Source organism: Protomyctophum bolini, assembly GCF_963924005.1.
Source record: "Protomyctophum bolini genome assembly, chromosome: 5".
In the NCBI taxonomy this organism is placed as follows: domain Eukaryota; kingdom Metazoa; phylum Chordata; class Actinopteri; order Myctophiformes; family Myctophidae; genus Protomyctophum; species Protomyctophum bolini.
This window is the reverse complement of record NC_137866.1, coordinates 42,073,723-42,097,746: the sequence shown is the minus strand read 5'-3', so window position 1 is coordinate 42,097,746 and position 24,024 is coordinate 42,073,723. Positions and strand designations below refer to the sequence as shown.

Here is a 24,024-nt window from a genome sequence, read left to right as displayed (position 1 = left end):
TCTGGCTACGTGAGACTATCTTCACCATGACATTTCATATACTTATACATATTACTTAATAGTTAAGCACATTGCACAGAGTCGATTGGATGTTCAAAGTGAACCAGCCGTGAAAAGAATCAATGCATGCAGAGTGTTTAGCTCAGCCTGCTCCAAGTTATCATCCAAAGATTTTCGACCTTAGACCATGTATTTAGATGGGAGCACAAATCTTAGATGCTCAGTTGAGTTTCCTGGCTGGTCAAGAGGTATAGTTTAGTGTCTATACTGATCAGTATAGACAGTAGTGTAGACATATACTTTTTTCCATATTAGAGACTTGATGATTTTGGATCTAAATCAAGCTTATGGAAATAGTACTGATTTGTAAATTGTAACTAAATTGCCTAAAACTTAATTGAGGCAACTCAGCCACCCCTTGTATTCTAATAATCTGTCAACCACCTTATATGTGACCATCATAGGACTTCTGGTATGGATAAGAGCTGTGGTGTAGAAATGTAGAAAAACACCTGTCATCATGTCAGACTATAGTGACAGACGGCAGACACACCTGTCGCTTGGGTGTCCCTCAAGAATCTGTTGTAGCGTGTGTGTGTGTGTGTGTGTGGGTGTGTGGTGGGGAGGTGTGACTTTGTGTGTGTGTGTGTGTGTGTGTGTGTGTGTGTGTGTGTGTGTGTGTGTGTGTGTGTGTGTGTGTGTGTGTGTGTGTGTGTGTGTGTGTGTGTGTGTGTGACTCTGTGTGTGCACACGCAGAGGCAGAGCCAGCGAAAGGCTTATGAAAATGTGCACACGCGCCCAAATGTGCACAGCACTGTAAATGGTTGGTTCAACAAGTTCATTTTTTCTTGTTTTGTTTTTTCTCTTCTCCTCTCCGTGGATCTTTATGTCTGTATGGATTTGTTGTCTTTGCCATCGACTCGGGTAACCCCCGTGTGGGATAGACAGAGCACTGTGTCCACCTCCTCCTCCTCAGCTACAACTGACCCCTCAACTCTGCCTCCCACCATTTACGCCCACAAGTCTTCGCCAGGCCTGCCTGTCTCTCTGCCTGCCATGTCTCTCTCCCTGCCTGGGTGGCTGCCTGCCTGTCTCCCTCCCTGTCTCCCTGCCTACTTGGCTGCCTGTCTTCCTTTCTTCTTACACCTACCTAGTACCTACTTACCCACCTACCCACCTACCTACCTACCTAACTACAGTACCTACCTACCTACGTACCTACCTACCTACGTATCTATCTACCTACCTACCTACCTACCTACCTACCTTAATGTCCGACTGTGCCATGTGCTGTTACATTTCTGAGTATTCAGTATCAAACAAACAAACAAACAAACCAAAACGCATGAATGAGCTCTGTGGTGCTACATGTATTCATCTGACAATTATCTCACTCTCTTCTTGTCTCTCTGTGTTCTGTCTCTCTCTGGTATAATACTTCTTTGGTCCTTTTGAAAAGAAGTGTAAAAAGTATCTACCTGCAAAGTCTGGCCTTAAAGGGACACTTTTTTTGCAAAATAAATTATATGTTAATGCCCTTTTGAAGATTTAGAACACTTTCCTGGGGGTCTTTATGTGTGTAATATGTGGGTTTTAGCAGTGAGCCCAGTGTCTCTGATGTCATCGACACTGGGCTCACTTCCTTCCTAGACTAGGAATTCCCATAATGCATTTGGTGGACAACATGTAGTCCAGGAAGTAAGTGAACCCAGTGTCCATGACATCAGAGACACTGGGCTCACTGCTAAAATAAAAAAAATCTAAAACCACATAAAGACCCCCCAGGAAAGTGTTCTAAATCTTCTAAACCTCATTAACATATATATATGTTTTTTGCAAAAAGGCTGAAGTTTCCCTTTAAACAAGGCTCTCTCTCCCCCCCCCCCCCCCCCCCCCAGTATTCCACTGATATCATAGCAAAGGGCTCTGACTCTGGTCTGATAGGCAGTGATACTAAAGCAGCGAGGACTGTTGGCAGGGAGCGTTTCTACATTAGAGGTGTTAGTTCAGAACTGATTTCACATTCACTTATGGTGCGGGGACACCCAAGAAAGAAGGAGCAGAGTAGTAATTAATTCAGTGTCACTGAATGTGGGTGATGGCGGTCACACCTAGCCTGGCGCAGCCACACTTCACCCGCCCCTATTGCATATGCATATGCCCCCAGCGCATTGGTATATTAGCATCGCAACGCGAGGCTAAGTCACACCTTGCCTGAGTCATACTAACTGGACTCTTAACAGAGTGTGGCGACACCTGCATAATGGAGCTAATCGATGCACACAGGATAAACCAGCTATAGAGAGAGAGACACAGCCAGTGTCATGTGGCTGTCTAGCAGTGTGTGAAGAGAACAGCTTTGATCTAAGAACTCAGCTGTCATCTGTCCTACGCTACCACTGAGCTGGCACATTCACCACTTCAAATATGAACAAATTAGCTGTCGCCGTCTTCTCACCAGCATGGGTGGCACATATCATGTTTAATTCTACATTTTGTATTTATTTGCATGTCGACGTGTGCGAATGGAAACCAAAGCCCACTCACTCTTTCTTGTGGTTTAACGTACAATGCATGCAGATGTGGGTATGTCGAGTATAGGATCTAGGAGAGCACTTTAATGTCAATGAAACAAAACGACGGCTAAATGTCTAATTGTTCCATTGCCAGCCTGAGACAGAGAGAGAGAGGTTGTGTCTTCAGCAGTCATGTATAGTAGAGAGAGAGAGAGAGAGAGGTTGTGTGTATATATAGAGAGAGAGGTTGTGTGCTGCTGGTCTAACTGTCATGTGTAGTAGCTGGTGAGCTAGGAGGAGCATGCAGGAGGAAGTCTTGTTTCTGCTGCGTGGCTGACCTGGATGTAATTAGTCAAGTCATATTTTTAACTGATACTGCGTAAAAGCCAGCTTAAGGAGCCATAGCTGCCCTATTTATACCCCAGGGGCTAACGGCCTGTACCACTATACACCGGGGGGGGAGGGGGGAGCGATTTCCTTCCAGAACTGTACTAAGCCAGCCTTAGGCCGTACCAAATGAGGATTCACAGGGATTAGCTCTGCAATATACATTGAGTCTGTTTCAGTTTCTCAGAGCCTGAGATGTGAAACAATGTGTTCTGACTCTAATACACTGACATAAGATAGTCTGTATCTTCTTTTCTATATCATATTAAAACATAATTATATATCTTATAATATATAATATCCTAGAGAAATCTCCTATCTCCATATACCAACTATACATTTATTTTATTTTAGTAAATGAATGCCCTACTTTGTTACGCAAGAGTGACGCATAGAAGTATAGTGAAAATAGTCTGTGAGTTTTATAACTCTAATAATTGGATCCATTGATTCCATTATGATTAGAACACATTACACTCTCCCATTCCCTGAAAAGTAACAGTTTGGGTGTCACAGTGTGAGTCAGATGGTGTAGGACCCAAGCACAGAACAAGAGGCAGGTCAAATGCAAGGGTTTTTATTACCACCCAAAAAAAACGCACGTACACACAAAACTAGGAGCCGAAACAAGGAAACACAACAAGGAAAGTCACAAGGAATACTAGGAGTTTAACAGAAGAAGATATTGAAATATACAGGGAGAATAATGTTCTGGGAACACTATAAGACAGGAAACACTTTTCAAAACAAGAGAGTGCACCTGCAGAAGAACAGGCATAGAAATACAATACGACCAAGACTAAAGACAAGTCAAATAAGGAACACGGACAGATCTAGGGCGCAACTAAAGGTCCAAAAAGGCTGAAGAACATTATAGCCGAAACAACAGATCAATCTAAAGACCATGGCTACAAGAGGCAGAGGAGCAGACCAAGGTGCAGATCATGACTTTGGGACGTAAGGGTTCCACCTGACAGCGACCCTATCATAGTAGAGACGGTGGGATCTGTCCCATTCATTTAGGCCTCATTGCAGTGCAGACAGAAAGGGGTCTAATATGGTACCATATGTAACAGTATACACTATACAGCCACGCCTGTAGACTGTTACATTATGGTACAATCCTCAATTTAAAATGCAAATTCACCCATTTGTAAATCAACACTTTTGCGGTGTATGCATGTGCACATAATCGTATAGCGCATCTCAGTAAAAGCTCTCCTGGGAGCCTTTGCGCGTGCATGTGTACTATAATAAATGGATCGTTCATTAATTAAATCTGTGATGACTTATGCCTATAATAAGTGCCTTTGGGGTATTTTTTTAAATCACGTTTCGGTCACTGCATACACTTGCACATACGTTGAAATGTGTCCTCTGCATTTACACATCCTAGCAAAATGTACAAGCAGTGGGCAAGTGTCATTTATTACAGCACAAACATCTGTGTCATTTTACGATTTTTGCGTTGGCTATTCCAAAATAACAGATCTACACGAGTTTGTTTTTGAACATCTTTGAAACATCTTGAAAGTGTGAGAACTGCTGATTTTTGAAGGCCTTTGTAGAATGGGCCTGCCTTTAATGGGTTAAGTACAGTAATGTCCTTAGCTAACTGTCCAGCAGTGGTTGGCGGGCTGTGCTGTGCAGTGCAGTGCAGTGCAGTGGCTGGCTGACCCGGCTCTACACCCAGATCACCCATATCACCCTGTCCTTTGACCAGCTTAACCTGGCTGATCAACTAAGCCCTGTAGTACTCCCTTCATCCCTTCATCCCCTTCTCTCCCACACAAACACACACACACACACACACACACACACACACACACACACACACACACACACACACACACACACACACACACACGTGCGCACGCGTTGCAGTTTCTGCCTTCACAGTCTATATTATTGCGACCATAGGTCGCAGATTACTATGAAAACCTGTCAGTCCGTCCGTCTGTCGATCTGTCCATCACGCCTCGTCACACATGTATGGCTGTCTCCATATATGAAGATGACCTCATCAAACCCTGCATAGCCATACATGGAGAAGACTGGGTCATCACCTATAGATCTGCATATATGGAGCCAGCCAGGAACTCTACATCTGACCTCAAACCCTTGCTGACCTGTTCTGACATGCCATATGTTGATCCTGCCCCACTCGTCCTTCCTCTTCGATGTCTCCCATTTGACTGATACCTGTCCATTCAAACTCTAGAGACGGACCCGCCCCAAAGTCCTCAACATTTATTTTTTTACACATCAAATGTTGTATGGTCACTCATGATTCACCAGGAGCCTGTATGTCTTGGTTCCAGGCTTAAAATAATTTATATAAATATTTTTGGAAATCTCTATGGGGAAAAATATGGGTTTAATTAGGCTACAGGCTTTAGTTACTCGAATCCGTGACACACTGTCATGCTGGATTACCAGCCAAGGTGCCTGGACCGCTAAGTCGGCCCAGGCCAAAAATATGGGTTTTCTGTGGCACAGCAAAATGGCTGCCACTGCTATGCCCTATATATATATATTAATACACATTATCGGCGAGCGACAGAGTTGCGCGACAAAGCATACATTTGGCTTCAGCATGCCCTCTACCTCCTCCTCTCCTCTCCTCTCCTCTCCTCTCCTCTCCTCTCCTCTCCTCTCCTCTCCTCTCCTCTCCTCTCCTCTCCGGTCAGATCTGTTACATTCAGCAACAAATTTCTGCTGCATCAGACGTCCATCATAGATCTCCACTCGAGCTGAAATGTGATCAGACATCTGATCCAGGCTACGAGGCCGGAGGAAAAACCAACACAAAACAGCCTTCTCATGAAAAAGAAAAACAGCACCCAGTACCCAGAGTACGGAATGTGGTTCCTGTCCAGGAGCGTGTGTGTGTGTGTGTGTGTGTGTGTGTGTGTGTGTGTGTGTGTGTGTGTGTGTGTGTCAGTGGTATAAAAGTAAATTTATGAGGTATTTTTACTTTAGTGTATATACTTTTACTCCTACCCCACTACAGGCAATTCTTTAAAAACTTCAGTTACTGTACTAGTTACGATGTCGACTTTAGATTATTATTTCAAAATAAATACAGTCATTGTGACCAAAGGTCGCAGTTAACTATGGAATCGTGCATCTCCCTTCAGTGTGTTTGTTGGTCGGGCACCATAATGGTCCCCAGGTCTCGTGACATCATCAGGGATGGAGATGTAGAGACCCTGATGTCATAGGATCACCTGTCCATTCAAACTCTAGACGTGCCTGCCCCAAAGTTATTAGTGCAGCCGCGCCCGGCAGCCGGCGAAAACTAGAGTTCTCAACAGGCCCAAAAATTAAGGCCCGGTCCTACCTCGGCCCTCATCAAACTCTGTACCCTCAAGAGAATGTCCCCGCTACCACCCTTAGATCTCCAAATACTATATGGAGCTGACCTGTTCTGACAGTTCATGTGTTGATCTGACCTCATCAAACCCTGTAGCCTACACTCAAGAGAATGCCGCCGCTACCACCCTTATGTATAAATTAACCACTTGGATTCTCCTATAGGCTATTTAAAAATAGGCGATCTACAAGCTGTACAAAGACTTATACACTTTGAAAACTTTCAATGAGTAGGCTACTTTTACTTTAAATACACTTTGATGCCCATATACTTTTGTAATTTTACTCAAGTACATTTTGATTACCACACTTTTACTTGTAACAGAGCATTTCTACATTGTGATACTTTTATTTAAGTAAAAGAAAAATACTTCCATCACTGTGTGTGTGTGTGTGTGTGTGTGTGTGTGTGTGTGTGTGTGTGTGTGTGTGTGTGTGTGTGTGTGTGTGTGTGCGTGCGTGCGTGCGTGCGTGCGTGCATGCGTGCACGTGTGCGTGTGTGTGTGTGTGTGTGTGTGTGTCTGTGTGTAAGAAGTGACTGGGCACGTGTCCCGTATGCTGTGTATACTGTATAATATTTCATCTATAGAATCTTGTGGCCTAGTATATTGACACGCTGTTCTGTACAGTATTGTTCTGATGTACAGTATTTGGTGCAGTAGTTTGACTCATTTGACCTTTCTTGTCTCCGCATGGAACTCTCTCTGTGTGTGTGTGTGTGTGTGTGTGTGTGTGTGTGTGTGTGTGTGTGTGTGTGTGTGTGTGTGTGTGTGTGTGCGTGCATCTGACAGACAGCGTAAGTAGTTCAAAGCCTCGGGGGAGGGGAGAGGGTGGGGGTGTGATTGACAGGTATCAGCAGTGATTGACAGTGTGTGTGTGTGTGTTTGTGTGTCTTCAGATTGCAGATGAATATCATAACCTATATGTGTATATATAAGTGGAGCTCGGCAGTCATTTCTGTAGCGTGTGTGTCCTGGTTGTAGTAAATTTGCTTTGATGAATTAAAACAAGGCCAAGTGTGTTTTCTCTCTTTCCATTTCATTATGACTGTGCCAGTGTCTAAATGTACACCCAATATTGATGTGTGTCGCTGGGTTTTGATGTAATTAATTAATTAGAAACACATTGCTCTGCATGTCAGTGGAGTCAACCGCACGCACACACGCACGCACGCACGCAGTATAAAGAAATGTGCTACACTAATTTAATTACTTCTATTTACATTTAGCACTGAACAGTAGATCTATGTAAATGACCTTCGAGTTTAAGTGTTTTTAAATGACAAATTGATTAGAAAAATCAAAGCCAAAGTATGTCTCTGGAACCTTGTCACGAATTAGTTGCTCTCCGATATACACACAGTAAAGTCCATAGCGTTAATTTATTTAGTACAAATAAAATGAACACATATTTTTACTGTACAGGATTTGTTCAAATTTGTTAACAAACTTGTCTAATTGCTGCCCACACATAATAAACTACTTGTTTCAAGCACTTTAAAGTCTTCATGGAACTAATAATGCAGAAACATAATTATAACTTATGTCAGTTACTGTACTTATCATAAACCATGTACTGTAGGCCTATAAATCAGCTGTGCTTGCCCTGACTATGGTGGTTTATTTAACATAAATGAATGCGATTATGAATCCCATTAATGTGATGTTTTCATTTGTTATCATTGGCAAAATAACACATTTATATTGACACATTGAGAGTGATATGACTACATAAACACTGTTAACTGTGAAAGCACTGTACACATTTGAGGTACTTTTAGTAGTTCCTTCTTTTGATAATTATCCTATTTCTACTCCGCTACATCTCAGAGAAAATATTTTACTTTTTACTCCACTGTAGGAAAAAAAGCTTTTGCACCCCTAGAGATCAGCTAGGCGTATGCACAGGTGCGTACTGCGTAGGCCAGTGGACAACAATGAAAGGAATGAAAATACACCCGCACACTGTGTATCTGCTCGGGTTTAATAAGAGTTTAATAAGGCAACGTTTCGGTCCCTCCGGACCTTCTTCAGGCACTTTTTACTCCACTAAAACCTTTTTTTTACTAGCTCAAAGTGCATCACAGTTTGGCACATTTTGAAAATGTTAGTGCTTTACCTCTAGCTTTGTGTCCTCAAATGTTTTTTATTATAGTTTCTCTAACAATCCCACGCATATATTCAGTACAAAGTACTTTGGCTGTGGTCAGACGTAAGCAAATTAAACGGTCTCATTTCGAAAGTGCCATCATCCCACACCCACACGTTCAGTGAGTGACACAACTGTAACTGTTAATAAAGGTAATGCCCTCCCACATGCGTCTCTTTATTTCCTGTGATGTCTGGTCCACCGTCGCTGCATGTGCTGTTTTCAATTCATGCTGCACTGTTCAATTCAGGCGACGTCTTTGATTGAATTAAATGGTTGCCTCGGGTGGCATTAACTAAGGAAAAGTCTTCTCAATAAAACAAACAGCCGTGGATAAAAAAGTCCTATCATGTGCTGCTCCCAAAAAAAACGATAGGTTTGAATGAAGCCTGACTTGACCCTGGTCCTTCTCAGGGAGTAGTATAGGGTGTTCATTTGCATGCTGTTATATTTTCAACCTCTGCCCTGTTTAGCATTCTGTAAATAGTTCCTTCTCTGGCAGGTTTCTGACTTCTTGCAGTCAATAAGGCACTGGACCCTCACAGTTTCTGGCTGATGCCGACTTCAACAGGGGGTCCAGGACCCCCACGGGATCATAATCTATTCTGGGGGCCAAACAATCGCAGAACATTGCAGATCTACAAGCTCTTGTTGATTGCCTATTTACGGCAAAGAGGTTATTAATTTACACAACCATGATCATATAGTGCTGTCACACAAGTCTATGAAGCTTATCTACGTATGAAAAGGTTTTTTATCTGCAACATAATTTTAGACAAAAATATGTAGTGGGGGGGATCTTCAAAAAACATTGAAGATCCCTGGTATTAATAATAAAGTCCAGCCATATAAGCACACTTAATAAAGACATAAGCCATGTCTCAGGGAGCTCTCAGTTCTTCTGATGCACTGAATCTTCCCTGTGTGCAAGTCAATTCATTTCAAATGTATTTCTAATACGCTTTTAGCAGGTTTGTCTCAATGGAGTTTGCTGGGCTTAAAGTGGATTAAAAGAACAAAAAAACAGGCATGTGCGTGCGTGCATGCACCCGTGCGTGCGTGCGTGCGTGTGTGTGTGTGAGAGACAGAGAGAGGGGTTTGGTTTTGAGTCAGAGGCAGCAACAGAAGCCTGAATGTGTGTGAGTGTGTGGGATGAAACTCGTCCCCTCTCTCGCTCGCTCACTGTCTGTCTCCCCTCTCTTCTGTCCTTCCCTCTCTTTTATCTGCTTTCCTGTCTTTTGAAACATACCTCACACTTATGTTCCGTTAATAGCGAGCGTCAAGCGTGAATGGAATCAATGTCTGTTTTAGTAGGTGGAACTCAAGAGCAGCATAATAGTTTATAATGGCAAAATATAATGTAATATAATACAATATTCGGAGAGTGCGTTGCATATATAAATGTGTGTGTGTGTGTGTGTGTGTGTGTGTGTGTGTGTGTGTGTGTGTGTGTGTGTGTGTGTGTGTGTGTGTGTGTGTGTGTGTGTGTGCACGTGCGTGTGTGTGTGCGTGCGTGTGACGTATTATGTGTGTGTGTGTGTATGACATGTGTGCCCAAGTTTTTAGCTTGCAAAGCCAGTCGACAGTGTGGTACTGTGTAGGCTAGTATATTGTACATGATGCATAAGGCAAGTGGGCGGCAGCAGCAACTGGTCTGTGTGGCTTTGCAGAGCAGACACGATTCTCAAGATATTACTCATTTCCTCAGTCCTTTACACAGACACACACACACACACACACACACACACACACACACACGCACGCACGCACGCACGCACGCACACACACACACACACACACACACACACACACACACACACACACACACACACACAGATAGGCAACGGAGAGTGATAGCAGGCTGTCACTCAGAGCGTGTTCCCTCAGTTTGGAGGGTTTTTGCTCGTGTCATTTCACACATTATACACTGTATAGATCAGAGTCAGTTTGCTGCTGGAGCTGCTGGTATCTGCAGCTGCTAACTGGCAGCAAAGTCTGGAAGTAACTACAGTGCAGTGCAGTGTGATAGGCTGACCCCCTGGGAGCACTGGAATATTAATGGAAACACTGGGTAATCCGCCATGACTATAAGGTCAGTTCTACTGGACATCTCAAATGCTGTCAGTCATAGTCAGCATTCCGTATATCTGTCTGTCTGTCTGTCTGTCTGTCTGTCTCAGAATCAGCTTTAACTGTTTCACAGGTAAAAAAGTTGCTGAAATTTGTTTTTTTGTTTAGTTCCCGACCCATAGTATCGTTTTTTCCAAGAAAAATAAAGAAAGGGAAGAGAAGGGGGAGGAGCCCGGGAAAGGAGATCTGTCTGTCTGTCTGTCTGTCTGTCTGTCCGTCCGTCCGTCCGTCCGCCCGTCCGTCCGTCCGTCCGTCCGTCTGCAAGCTCTCATCTTGTCTTTTGAAATAGGGGTCCTAATTATTTTTTTAAATGTACTAGTTACACACTCATTTTGCTGATGAGTGTGGTCACAAGTTTGGTGACTGACTGTGAGGCGGAATGTTAAATACAAAGAAAATGATGAAACAGGTATGCGTAAAAGGCAGGATAGCATAAATGAGTGGCGCTGATATATATATCTTGATTTATATTAGTTATGTAAGATGACTGAAGAAAGAAAAACAAGGCCATTAAAACGAGCCAGATACATTGATTTAACTCTGAAGAAGAGTGCATGTTTTCTTGCAGTTACATTGACAGGAATGCAATCAGTCCAGTCCTTGGCAAAAGAAAAATACAAAGAATTCTTTTGGCAATCGAAGGCGCCGGAAATCGTTCTAACAAAGGCAAATAATAATCACCCACATCTGTGTGAAACAGCTGTTTTGACAGAGCTTGTCTTGACGATACAAACACACTAGTTCCGGTTTCAGTGCAGCTGTAGACCGAATAATCCTCAAATTCAGGAAGGGGTCATCGTGTACGGACATATTGATGACCGCCCGGCCCTGCTCAAGTGCTAATCTGTATATTTGTACATTTCAGTCGTTAAATGAAGGTTGCGTGATGTGTTTATAGGAGGTATTATTGTGCCAACATCCACTATTATGTATTATGTATTCTTCTTGCCAGGTTTGGATTTACACAGCAAGTGAGGACGTGCCATAGCCCAGCTGAGGACACAATGACATTATGAGTTTATGACATTAGGATCATCATTGTTAGGACTTTGTGACATTATAGTTGGTTTGTGGTGGCTCTGTTTGCCAGCCTATTGTGCACTGTAAAGTCCTGTTCCATTAATCTAATTCTCAGAGTTCAAGTTACACTCAGAATTAATGCTGTTGTAATCATCAGACACGTCAAAATATCTGCGCTGAAATCATCATAATATGTCAAATCTAGAGTCTCTAGACTCTAGAGGGCCAAAACTGCCAAACAAAGTTGTACAACTCACTTAGCAAGGTCTTTGTAACTGTTGTTTTATATAATTATGGTAATTGAAATCAGAAAGACCAGATGGAGATAGTTTGTTTGCATCCTGTCTGCAAGTCATTTTATGATATTTAGCTCCATTACTAATATCTTGTTGCTATGATGGCAATTCCTTCCACAATATTACATCAATGTGATGCCATGAAGAGATGTGAAGAAATGAGAAGAGATGAGATGAGATGGGATGCAAAGAAATTATTATTCCGTTCAAGTGCCCGTTAAGCTACATACACATACACGTGTGTGTGTGTGTGTGTGTGTGTGTGTGTGTGTGTGTGTGTGTGTGTGTGTGTGTGTGTGTGTGTGTGTGTGTGTACTGTCAATAATACGGTTTCTTCTTTATTTAAACAAGAGCATAAAGTGAGAGGAAGCTGGGGGTAGAAGGCTCAGCTCCTGAATCAAACCAGGGACACTGTATGATCAACACACTATCTGATTAAGCTACTGGCGTGCCCCAGCTTGAACCCAATGTCCTTTTTCTGAGTGATTAATACATTTGGTGACATCTTCCTGGAGTAGGTTGCATGTTTGAAGTGATATTCCGCACTACACTGATTGCAGCACTTTACTTGAAGAGAGATCTGATTGGATAAATCCTGCAATTTGAAGTTTTTGAACTCACTTCACCGCCGTCAGTGTCTGCGGACAAGTAGCAGTCAGGGAAAATGAACGTTCCTCGTGTGGCGATAAGGAGCATCACACCCACTGGAATCCACTCAGACGGCACTAACCGCTTGTCCCTCTGCAACACTTGTGCTTTTTTTGGAGCAAGTGCGTCGACCGCTTTGCCTGACTATCCCCATCTAACCCTGTGTGTGTGTGTGTGTGTGTGTGTGTGTGTGTGTGTGTGTGTGTGTGTGTGTGTGTGTGTGTATCCGGTTACCATGGCGACTGTGTGGCTGTGATTAAGACGGCAGAGATGAGGCGGTCCAGACTTGGTAAAGGGTGCAGTCTGGTCAGACAGACGTTTGGGTGTGTGCGGCCAGCCGGCACTTCGTGGCAGAAGTGGTATTGGCACAGTGGTGGTGGCAACAGGGGATATATCAATACAAACTTGTCATCTATCATCTGTTCTGTATACAGCAAATGCAATGACAGTGAAGGGGTATAGCTATTAAGTAAGCATACGTATAAGTGTGTGTGTGTGTGTGTGTGTGTGTGTGTGTGTGTGTGTGTGTGTGTGTGTGTGTGTGTGTGTGTGCGTGCACGCGTGTTATGTGTGCATATGTCTTATGTCTTTTTCAAATGCAATGAGACACATTGTGAGCTCACGTGTCACATCTAGGTATGTTAATAGTTAATCGATGAATCGCCATTAAGAAGTTATTCAATTAAATGTAACAGTTAACAATCGAAAATTCTGCGGTTCTATCATTGGGCGGTTTACTGTGAAACGAAGAATGCAGTCCGCGAGCACGTGGCCGAGGCGCCGGTGGGCCGGTAAAAAAAAAGTCTCCCCCCACCTTGGTAGCCACAGAAACGTCTGCTTTTGCATGTGATGTGACAGAGAAGACAGTGCACTTTACATGATTTCATTGTATTCCTTCACACAAAGATTATTAGTACAAGTACTATTTGATCATAGTTGACCACCAAATGTGAATTCCAGTGGAATCCTTTAATTAGGCCTGACGTCGAAAAAGTTCACTCTGAAAGAATATATACCTATTCAAAGATTTGTGCCGCATTTTTACGATTTTTCAAAAATAGTAGACCTACAAGTTCATAGCACGCCACTCTGTGGCGCGCTATGAGCTTGTAGATCTGCTATTTTTCAATAGCTAAAGTATAACAGAATGCTTGAAACACCAAAAGGGGTTCCCGCCCAAAATGGGTTAACGTTCATTTAACGCAGCCCCTTAACGTGATTTTCCTTCCAAAGTTGGACAGTGTGCCACCGTCTCTCTGGCCTATGGGATCTGTAGGCCCCATGGGGGGAACAGCTGGCCCGGCGCCGAGGCAAACATCACTTCAAAGGCGTTCACTTACAAATTTTGGAGAACAATTAAGTGGAACACCCCCATACTGAGCGAGAAAATGCTGCAGTTTACACACACACACACACACACACACACACACACACACACACACGCACGCATGTACAGTATGCACGCACGCACGCATGCACACACACACTGACACACACAGACACGCACGCATGCGGCATGCACACACACACAAGCGCGATTACAATCGTGTCAACAGCATCATTGACAACAGCATTTGGGTGAGAGTGGGTGGTGACCACTGGTGACGGTGTGTGTCACTGTGGGAGTGCAGTGCAGTACTGTATAAGACGTGGTTATGTCTGCCATGCAGGGGGGATTTTGATTTCTGTCTGTGTGCCTAACTGTTCTGTACTGTATTCAACTGTATAGTACTCTATTATACTGTACTGTTTTATACTGTACTGTACATAATATTACACTGTACTGTACTGTACTGTATTATACTGTACTATTTTATACTGTACATATTACACTGTACTGCATTCTACTGTCTGTATGTCTATCCGACAGAGAGACAACACAACACAGCTTATATATAGGACATGAGAAGCACCCTGAGGCTACAGTGGGGGTGGTTGATGATGAAGAAGAAATAACACATCTACATATTAAAATATATCCAGTACATATTAAAACAGATGTACATGATTGCAAATTGCAATCATCCTTCAGGGAACTCGGGAGTTATGAGATGAAAAGTGTCCCGCTGTGTGCAGTGCGTGTGTGTATTTGTGGCGCACTGCCTGTGAACTGCACTGGGCATGCACACGTAATGCTGCATATTTTTAGAGCACTTGTGGGAGTTGTGTGTGTTTGAATGGGACTAGTAAGTCTGGTGGTTTCAGTTCTGTACAGTACTGTACAATGACTAATCCACATTGATGCAGCTACCAGAAATACTGAAGAGTTTATAACCTTTTGTTAGGCTATAACAGTGCGTGCGTGTGTGCGTGTGTGTGTGTGTGTGTGTGTGTGTGTGTGTGTGTGTGTGTGTGTGTGTGTGTGTGTGTGTGTGTGTGTGTGTGTGTGTGTGTGTGTGTGTGGGCAACTACTATTATACCAACACATTTTGACAGACACTGCATTCTCTAGTAAGAATGTGAAAATCTGATGTAATGTGTCCGAATGCAGAAAATAAATGACAGCCGTAAACGATTGCTACGGGAAATTTCGATCAATTATGTGGAAAATGATACAAAATATATTATGGTATGAATTCTGACAACACTGGAAGTACAAAATCTGTACTTTAATGCACATTACTTGAAGAATCATGCAGTGCAGTGATTTTTTTCTTTTTTTGCATAGTTCCCATTGTGTCATTTTTTCCAAGAAAAACAAAGCAGAGGGAAGAGGGGGAGGTTAAGGAGATCAAGGCAGGAAAATAAATAAAGTGTGAGAGCTCTTGCCACACAAAGTACAGGTAAAGGGTTCTGTGTGGTTTCTTAGATATTTACAAGCTTTTGCCACAAACAGTACAACAAAAATGTCTCTTAGCTTATTCACAAGCTTTGCTACAAACTGTACAACCAAAGGGTATCCCGAAGCCCGAAGGTATATCCATGGTGGCTCCAACATGGTGGCTTTTTGTTAAAAAACCTCTGCCTCTCTTCCCCCCCCCCCCCTCCCCCCGCTTCAGGTGAGTGGTGCTTCAGCTGTAGGACGTCAACAGTGACTGGACAGTGATGCCGTGTAGAGGCCCGCCCCTCTCGCTGCACCCCTCGTTCTCGCGTGAGGCCCATGTGACCTAGCCTGCGCCCGCACTCAGGGGGCCCAAAACTGCCCGCTGGAGCCCACCCATGAATCCCAGCCCCGACCGTGGCAAAGAGTGCCTCCCTCCCAAGAAGAGGGAGTCTCGGCAAGGCTCGGCGGGGGAGCAGCAGCACGTCCCTCTGGACGAGTTCAAGCCCCCCGTGCCCCTCCGGAGCCGCTCTGCTTCGGGGCGAGGGGAGGGAGGAGCGAGGGAGGCCAGCGACGGCGACAGGGCTCTGACTAACCCCAACCCCCACCTCCTCCCCTCTCCTCCTCCGCCCATCCCTGCCCCGGCACCACCGGGTGTCTCCCTGCCCCTGCCATGGCACCTGGCCTACTCGCCCTCTGTTCCCCTTCCCCTTTTCCCGGGACAAGATAGAAGGGGTTCGGGTTCTCCGTCCTGGAGGGAGGACCCGCTCTCCTCGCCTCTCCCGCACCACTCCCGGTGGTTTCGAGGAGAGGGGCCCCTCCGCGGAGAGAGGCCCCTCAGCTTGCCACCTCCGCCTGCCCCCCCGACGTCCTCGGCGACTTCCTCCTTCAAAACTCCCTTCCCGGCAGACTCCCGGGAAATGTGGTCCTACTTCAACAGCGTCCGGAGGGACTACAGCTCGGCTCTGTTCTCTCCGTCCCACCTGTTCAGCCACCCTCCTCTGTATCCTCCCGACCCCGGCCTGGCCGAGGGCCGAAACCGCTACCTGCAAGGGAAGAGGCCTAACGGTCTGGACGGGTCGGGCAGCAGGGCTGTCTCCACCTCCAGACCGCCCCTTACAGGAGACTACGGTGCCGAGAGCAGCAGAACCAGGCTGGACGCGGGCCCGCACGGTTCCCACGCCAATGGCGGCCGGAGGCAGCAGGAGGAAATGGCGGGCCGCGTCCAAACGGGAGGGCCATTTTTCTCAGACCCCCACGCTCAGGAGGGCCCGGAGACACATTCCTCTCTGCAGGACAGGGACCCCCACGGGACGGTAAAGACCGGCTCCGGTCTGCTCTCCGTCAGTCCCCATCGCCTCGGCCCGGATCCCCGGGCGGGCAGAGGGGGGCTGCTAGAACCCCTGGGCTTGCCGTCCGAGGCCCAGATCTACTACTCGCTGGGCTCCGTGTACAACAACAGCCCCCATGCCCAGGCTTACCCTCTGTACGGCCCCTCAGGAACGCCTCAGTACAGCCTGCACAGGGAGCCGGGGCCCCGGCCGCACGCTCCCCGGACCTCGGCACACTCGCCCCTGAGCGTGCTCAACAGCCACGAGAGGCCCCAGCGAGACCGCGAGCGGGACAGAGACCAGGAGAGGCAACAGGAGCGAGAGCGGGACAGGGACAGACTCAAAGACAGAGAGCGGGACAAGGAGCGAGACCACCACCACGACAACAACAACAAGGACAGAGAGAGAGACAGAGACGGCGAGCGAGAGCGCCGGCGAGAGAGAGACCGGGGGAGAGAGTTGTCCCCCGGGCGGCATTCCCGCCCTCACGCCTCTCCGCCGGCCGCTCACCAATCCCCCCCCGCGCTCCTACCTCACTTCGCCAAGGGTTCCCTCATCGAGCTGGCCAGCGGGCGTCTGAAGCGCGTGGAGGAGCTGCGGACGGAGGACTTCCTGCGGAGCGCCGACACCTCGCCGGAGTTCCACCTCAGCACGTGCACCGTGCTGCTCATCGGCCCCGGCAACGCACACGGCTTCAGCCACCTGCAGGTCCTGCTCACCGACCGCAACACTCAGGTCAGCTTCCACCATGCTGGAAAGACGTATAGTCGCATGTTCTACTTAAGTAAAAGTTTCAATACTGCAATGTAAAAATACAGTTACAAGTAAAAGTCCGCAATTCAAAGTTAACACTTTAGTATTGGTATTGGTATCAAAATGTAGGCTACTTAAAGTACCAAACGTAGAAAGTACGCAGCATGTCCCATTTCACAAGTTTTCATAAAATGTATTAAAAAAAGTCTGAAGTGAGTGGCAGAGTTGGTACTCTAAACATATAGGGACGGACATAGGGACATAGATAGGGACATTGTTGTTTCCTTGGAGTGATTGCACCACTCAAACATGAAAACAGCAGATGTACAAGCTCAATGTCATTGTGACCTTGTAGATTGGCTATTTTCAAATGGCCGGAATGAAGTGGTTAATGAATGTTATTTGTTGTAATAATAATAAAAATCTATAAAGTAACTAACCAAAAATGTCAAACATAGTGGAGTAAAAGTATACAATATTTGGATCAGAGATGTAGTGGAGTAGAAGTAAAAGTACTGGGAATTGGAAATACTCCAGTAAAGTAAAAGTACCTCAAAATGTTAATTCAAAGTGAATGTATTTGATTACTTCATAGTTTACACCACTGGCTTCCTCCTAGGCAGTTACTTAAAGGCATTTCACCTCATTTCAACCTGTGGTCAGGTCATATACTTCCTCAGTTTTAATGTAACTTTTTTCAGCTAAACCAATTTTTTTAATGTACTTTAGGCCTAATCTTACTGGTATATTTGTCACCTGTAGTACTGGCATCATTTTTCAAAAAATAGTGATTCCAAATTTTCTCTCAGGCACATTCACATTCATATGGAAACTGTTTTGACTAGATGTAGTGGCATATTTTCTCTAAAAATAGTCATTCCAATTTTTCTAATCTTTAACTAGTTTGAAGCAGGCTTGTATGATAGGCCTACATGTATTTACAGGTAGGGCTTTTATTAGGCTACTAGGCTACTGTATTTGCAAATCCAAGATGCAGAAACTGGACCACAGTAGGCTACTCACAGACTCCAGGCAGCAGATTGACGTTCACGGAGTTTACTGAATAATCCAGCAGTACAGAAAATGCACACAAAAAAGAAACAAAAAATACAGTCCATGCACAAAGTACAGTTTATCTTCTGTTATCTTGACTGGAAGCCATGTTCCAATAAGAACAAAAACGCCCGAAATTACGGTCAAAACAGTTGTATTCCACGTGTCAAACTAGCGTCTGACTGTCTTCTGCACTCTATTTCGTTAAATAAAGACCAATTAACCTGCTAAATGCTCAGCTTCAGCAATACTGATTCATACCATAGGGGGCGCGGTTTACCAATTTACTTTAAACAGTAATACTTATACTAAACACAAAAGCTACAGTATTAAAGCTCAAATGCAATAAAAGACAGACATAAAATACAATGTACACATGTTTTTTGACAACTTCTGAAAACACTATTGTTAGCAGATCACCTAGTGTCTGCCTCAAGCACATAAATGCAATCGGATGAATCCAGGCCATTGCAAGGCATTGTGAGTTATATCTTATTTTCTCAAATCTTTCAAAATCTTTGAAAATTAGGGAAATCTTCCTTGTCCTATATATATATATTCAAATTGGCTTAAAGGAATACAGACAATGTCATGCTGCTTATGTTGATGACTCAGCCAAGGAGTTCTCACTGCATGCAGCCCAAATATAGAGTATGTTATCACCCCATGTGTCACGGCAGGCACAAACAAATCAGTCAGCTCCATTATTATGGGCACAAAAGGGGACATGGCCATATATGGACATTATACTGTTGACATCAGAGATCTCGTATATCGCAATGAAAGGGACAAGGACTTGACAGATACAGAGATGGGCATGAAAGAAACACAGGTAGACAGAAAGAAACAGACATCTCCATATATGGGCACAAAAGGGACACAGACAGACGGGTACAGCGGGTACTCTTGGCAAAGCCTCCGACACTATGACTCGGACATATTGTGAATTGGTCGGATCAGCGGTATAAAATGCCCAAAATAGGGCCACCAGATTTAAAGGTATATTCAGTGATTTCACTTAATTCAAATATCACGTTTTGTTAATCCTCCCTACTATAGAGTGTGCTGACCATATTTGTTTATTTGTTTATTGAATGGATCCCCATTAGCTGACGCCGGGGCGACAGCTAATCTTCCTGGGGTCCATATAAAATACATACAAAAAGTACATAAATACATACAGTAATTACAAATACATTCAACAAGATTAAATACATGAAAATAAATCATTACAATTCATTCTATAAAAGTAAATGCAACATAATAAGAATAACATTATGGTCATGTGGTCAGCTGTAACAAGTGTTCCTTTAAAGCATATTTGAAAGATAATTTATCTTGTGTTATATTAATGTGAGGTGGTAACATGTTCCAAAATGATATTGATCGGAGCAGGGAGTGTTAAATTACCGAGGCTGGCAATTCTGGTGTTATGATTATGTCACATTGATTTTAATAACTGTTTGAAGAAGTAATCTGGTGTTTGATTAGAAATTATGTTTCTAACAAACATGAGGACACTGCAATGGAGTTTGTTTTTAACAGATAACCAGCCAGGACAGGCGTTTATACAAATATTCAATATTTGTGCGAGTAGAACAATGAAGTGCCAGTCTAGCAGCTCGGTTCTGAACAAGTTGTAGTTTGTTCAGGTCTGCTTCAGTCACCGGTGACCATACAACAGGACAATAATAAAGGTGACAAAACACCAATGACTGCATCACTTGACAGATAACTGAGGATGTCAAGTATGTGGAGCACTTCCTGACCATGGCTATACCTCTACCCATTTTAGTTACAATGCCATCAATACCATTGTCCGACCATGACCAATGTCCAGTAAAACTCCAAGCTGTTTAGTTTTCTTAACCTGGTTCTATTGGTATACCTGACATTGATAGATGCAGCTGAGGGTCTAAGGAGTTCCTCCCTGTCCCCAGTTAACCCCTGGGGTCAAAAAACCTTAGGTTTGGCTATGTGGCCCAGCCTTCATCCAATCAGGATAGAGAGGGGCCTTCCGCCAAACATGATCGAGCGGGGGCAGGCGTGCTGTTGGCCTGCTGCGTGTCCCCCCACTGTAGTGCATGCATGTTGTGCACGCATGCATCTTGTTACCGTGGCAGACCGGGTTTTCCAAATCACCCAAATCAATGGGGGTGAATGTAATGCACAATCTATATAAATGCACCCTTTACCATTGTGTGCAGGAGTTACTGAAGGTCCTGGTGGAGTATCCGTTCTTCGTGCGCGACCGAGGATGGTCTTCCTGCTGTCCCCAGAGAACCACGCAGCTCTACGGCCTGCCCTGCCGCCAGCTGGCCGAGGGAGACGTCTGCCTGGCCCTCACCCCGACACCTCCCGCCACCTCCGCCCACCGGACGCACGGCACCGTGCGCTCCGGCTCCTCCAGGTCCCACCGCGCGCACTCCTCCTCCTCCACCAGGGCCGCGGGAGGCGAGTCCAGCAGCTCCTCCAACAGGGAGGAGATGCCGCCTCCACCTCCACCGCCACCCCTTCCTCACCACCCGCCGGTTCCTCCTCCTCCTCCTCCTCCTCCTCCTCCTCCTCCTCCTGCTCCTCCTCCCGCCTCTCTGGCCCCGCCTCCCTCCTCTCCTGCGGACACCTCCTCCTCCGCTACGGAGCGGCCACGGCCGCGCAAAAGGCGCTGGTCGGCGCCGGACAACTTGCCCCCGACCAGGACTGATGAGAACCCTCCGGATTTACCTCATGGCTCCAAGCAAATGAAGTGGCAGTAGAGGCACGCACACGCGCGCACACACACACACACACACACACACACACACACACACACACACACACACAGACACACACAGACACACACACACACACACACACACACACACACACACACACACACACACACACACGCGTGCGTGTATTACTATACTTGTGAGGACATCTTCATTTTAGGAGCCGTGCACCGAACATTTTCACTGCACGACACTGCAGAGCAACTACACAATTATCTCAGGCTAAACTCCAACCCTAACCCCAATCTGAATGTTTCCCTAATTTGTTACCCTAAACTAAATTAAATATTTATAGAGCAAGGACCAGGGAAATTGGCCTCACGTCACTCTATTTCTCAAATTCTATTATACTTGTTGGGACATTTGACCCTAGAGCCCACACCACACCAAAGGGTCAGGACAAAACGTTGTTTAAGGTCAACCACACCGATGCAACTCAATGAGTTGCATCGTGTGGTTTACCTTAAAAAATGTTTTGTCGCGACCCGACGCGACCCTTTCGTGTGGCTTGGGCTTTACAAGTACAGCAACACAAGTATATGCACGCACGCACGTATACATACACACACACACGCACACGCACACACACACACACACACACGCACGCATGTGCGCAAGCGTGCGCACACACATGCACACACACACACACACACACACACACACACACACACACACACACACACACACACACACACACACACACACACACAAAGCACAAACACACCCTCCTTGTCTCTGTTGCACCCACCAAGATATACAATGGAGAGACCTAAAGGCAGGGTTGCAGGGAAGGAAACCTTATATATCATATAAATATAAATGTCAAACTGTACGGGTGTCCACCATGCACACTGCTGCCCAGCCCACTGCACGACCCCAGCTGAGTCCTCCCCACGCTTCATTTAGATCTCCGGTGCACCGCGGGGCGCTTTGGCCAATTATAGCCGATCTACAAGCCTATACAGTATCTCGTTGCTGTTGGGCAGAAACCTCTTATCTCCATATTTAAACTTTTTGTGTTTTTGGTCGTACATTAATGCCCTTATTGATCATACTACAGTGTCACACAAAAGCAACAAGAGATCCACAAGCTCGAAGCGCGGTGCAAAGCGACACGTTTTTGAGCTTGTCGATTTGCTTACTTTTGCTACCCTTTTTTTAAAAGATTTTTTTTTTGCTTTCGCCTTTTTCCTTTTTATTGATGGAGGGATAGATGAAGGTAGGCTGACCGGAAATGGGGAGAGAGATGGGGGAGGGGGGGGTGACACGCAGTAAAGTCTGTCGGGATCGGGAGTCGAACCCGCAGCACACTGCCAGACTGGATTACCAGCCACGGTGCCCAGACAGCTACGCCAGCCGCCCGGCGCTCGGGCCCTTTTGCTACCCTTTTGAAAGTGTTTTGGTCATATGAGGTTTCCACCCGACAGAGACGATCTACTCTACGAGCTCGTAACGGTATAGATCGGCTATTATCGGCAGGTGGCGCCGCAGTACGGTGGAAGTATATGAATCAGGCTTTTACACCTCCTCCTCTTCTTCTTCTGTTTCTTTTCTTTTTCTTTCTTTCCCCAAAATAGCCGATCTACAAGCACACGCATCAGCTATTTCTGTGGCGATGCTGCGAACTATATAAATCAGGCATGCATCTCGTTCTTATCCCTATTATTTTTTAATTACATTTTATTCTCTTTTCTTTTGCGTTCCTGTCCCTCCCAGCTAAGGATCATCAGCAGCAGCAGGATGGAGATGGTCTCCCAGGAGACACTGAGACATTTAGTGAGACAATCAAGCACTTGTACGTCGTAGTCGTACGTGGTCACTTTTTTCTTTCTTTTTTAATGCTCGTCCCACACGCCTATACTGACAGTGTTTTTTCTGCAGGGTAATGATTTCAATCAGTGTTATGATAGTAAACTCTATTGAAGAAGTACACAGTACACACACACACACACACACACACACACACACACACACACACACACACACACACACACATATTGACTATAAATATATATATTTAATATATATATATATTACATTACAGATGTTATATATACAGTAAATATGCTAAACAGATTTTAATGCAAACTGTCGATTTTTGCAACGCGTTTCCGGTTTTTCTTTTCTTGCTTCTGACCGACGTGTCGGTCACGGGTAGGCAAGGTGAATGTAAAAAAAAAGCCTTTTTTTATTCTCATCCTCACTGGGGGTGGGTGGGGGGGGGGGGGGGGGGTGTGTGGGGGGGTCATCATGTCCAAAGTTTTCTGTTCTTCAAGGCATTATGGCCTTCAATATGTTCTTAACATTATCTCTGCGAAAAGGGAAGAACACTAAAATGAAACCTGCGTATAACGGACAATCCCCGCCCACACAGACAGGGTCTGTGTCAGCTCTCTCTCTCTCTCTCTCTCTCTCTCTCTCTCGCCTCCACACTTACGGTGTTTTTCCATTAAAAGCTGAATGACTAGAAGAGAAATGGTGCTAATAACACGTTGGAAACATGATGCTTTGTGAATCCTCTTGACCCCTGTGCACCGAACGCTTCTGTTCCCGTTTTCTGTTTCTTCTTCTTCTTTTTTTTTTTACGTACTGTATATGTTCGAAAGCAGGGAAAACGATGAAAGTATTTTAAAACTCTGATACGGGTATTATCTCCTCTGATTCAGCACACTCTCTCACTTTAGTGATTTTGTTTTTTGTTTGTTTTGTTTCTTGAATTTTCAAAAAACAAAAACCTTACTCGTTGATTTTTTTTTCTTTGTCAATGTTATAGCTATAAAAATGTATATTTTTAAAATTGTGAATCTGTTATTATATGATGTTCGCTAGAAATAA

General features: G+C 45.0%; 1 protein-coding gene across 2 annotated transcripts in view; it reads left to right on the top strand.

The window, feature by feature from the left end:
- Positions 1 to 21,185, top strand: part of LOC308315758 (uncharacterized protein) — a 27,470-nt gene extending 6,285 nt beyond the window's left edge. Inside the window, exons 1-3 of one of the 2 annotated variants that reach the window (XM_080763889.1) lie at positions 15,224 to 15,303; positions 15,520 to 17,347; positions 20,626 to 21,185. In XM_080763889.1, the coding sequence (XP_080620015.1) occupies positions 15,680 to 17,347; positions 20,626 to 21,174 (2,217 nt within the window). In that variant the 5' untranslated portion in view covers positions 15,224 to 15,303; positions 15,520 to 15,679 and the 3' untranslated portion in view covers positions 21,175 to 21,185. Of the gene's footprint in view, positions 1 to 15,223; positions 15,304 to 15,519; positions 17,348 to 20,625 lie in introns of those variants that run through there. The other variant, XM_080763888.1, reaches the window with a different exon arrangement.
- Positions 21,186 to 24,024: the final 2,839 nt, after the last annotated feature.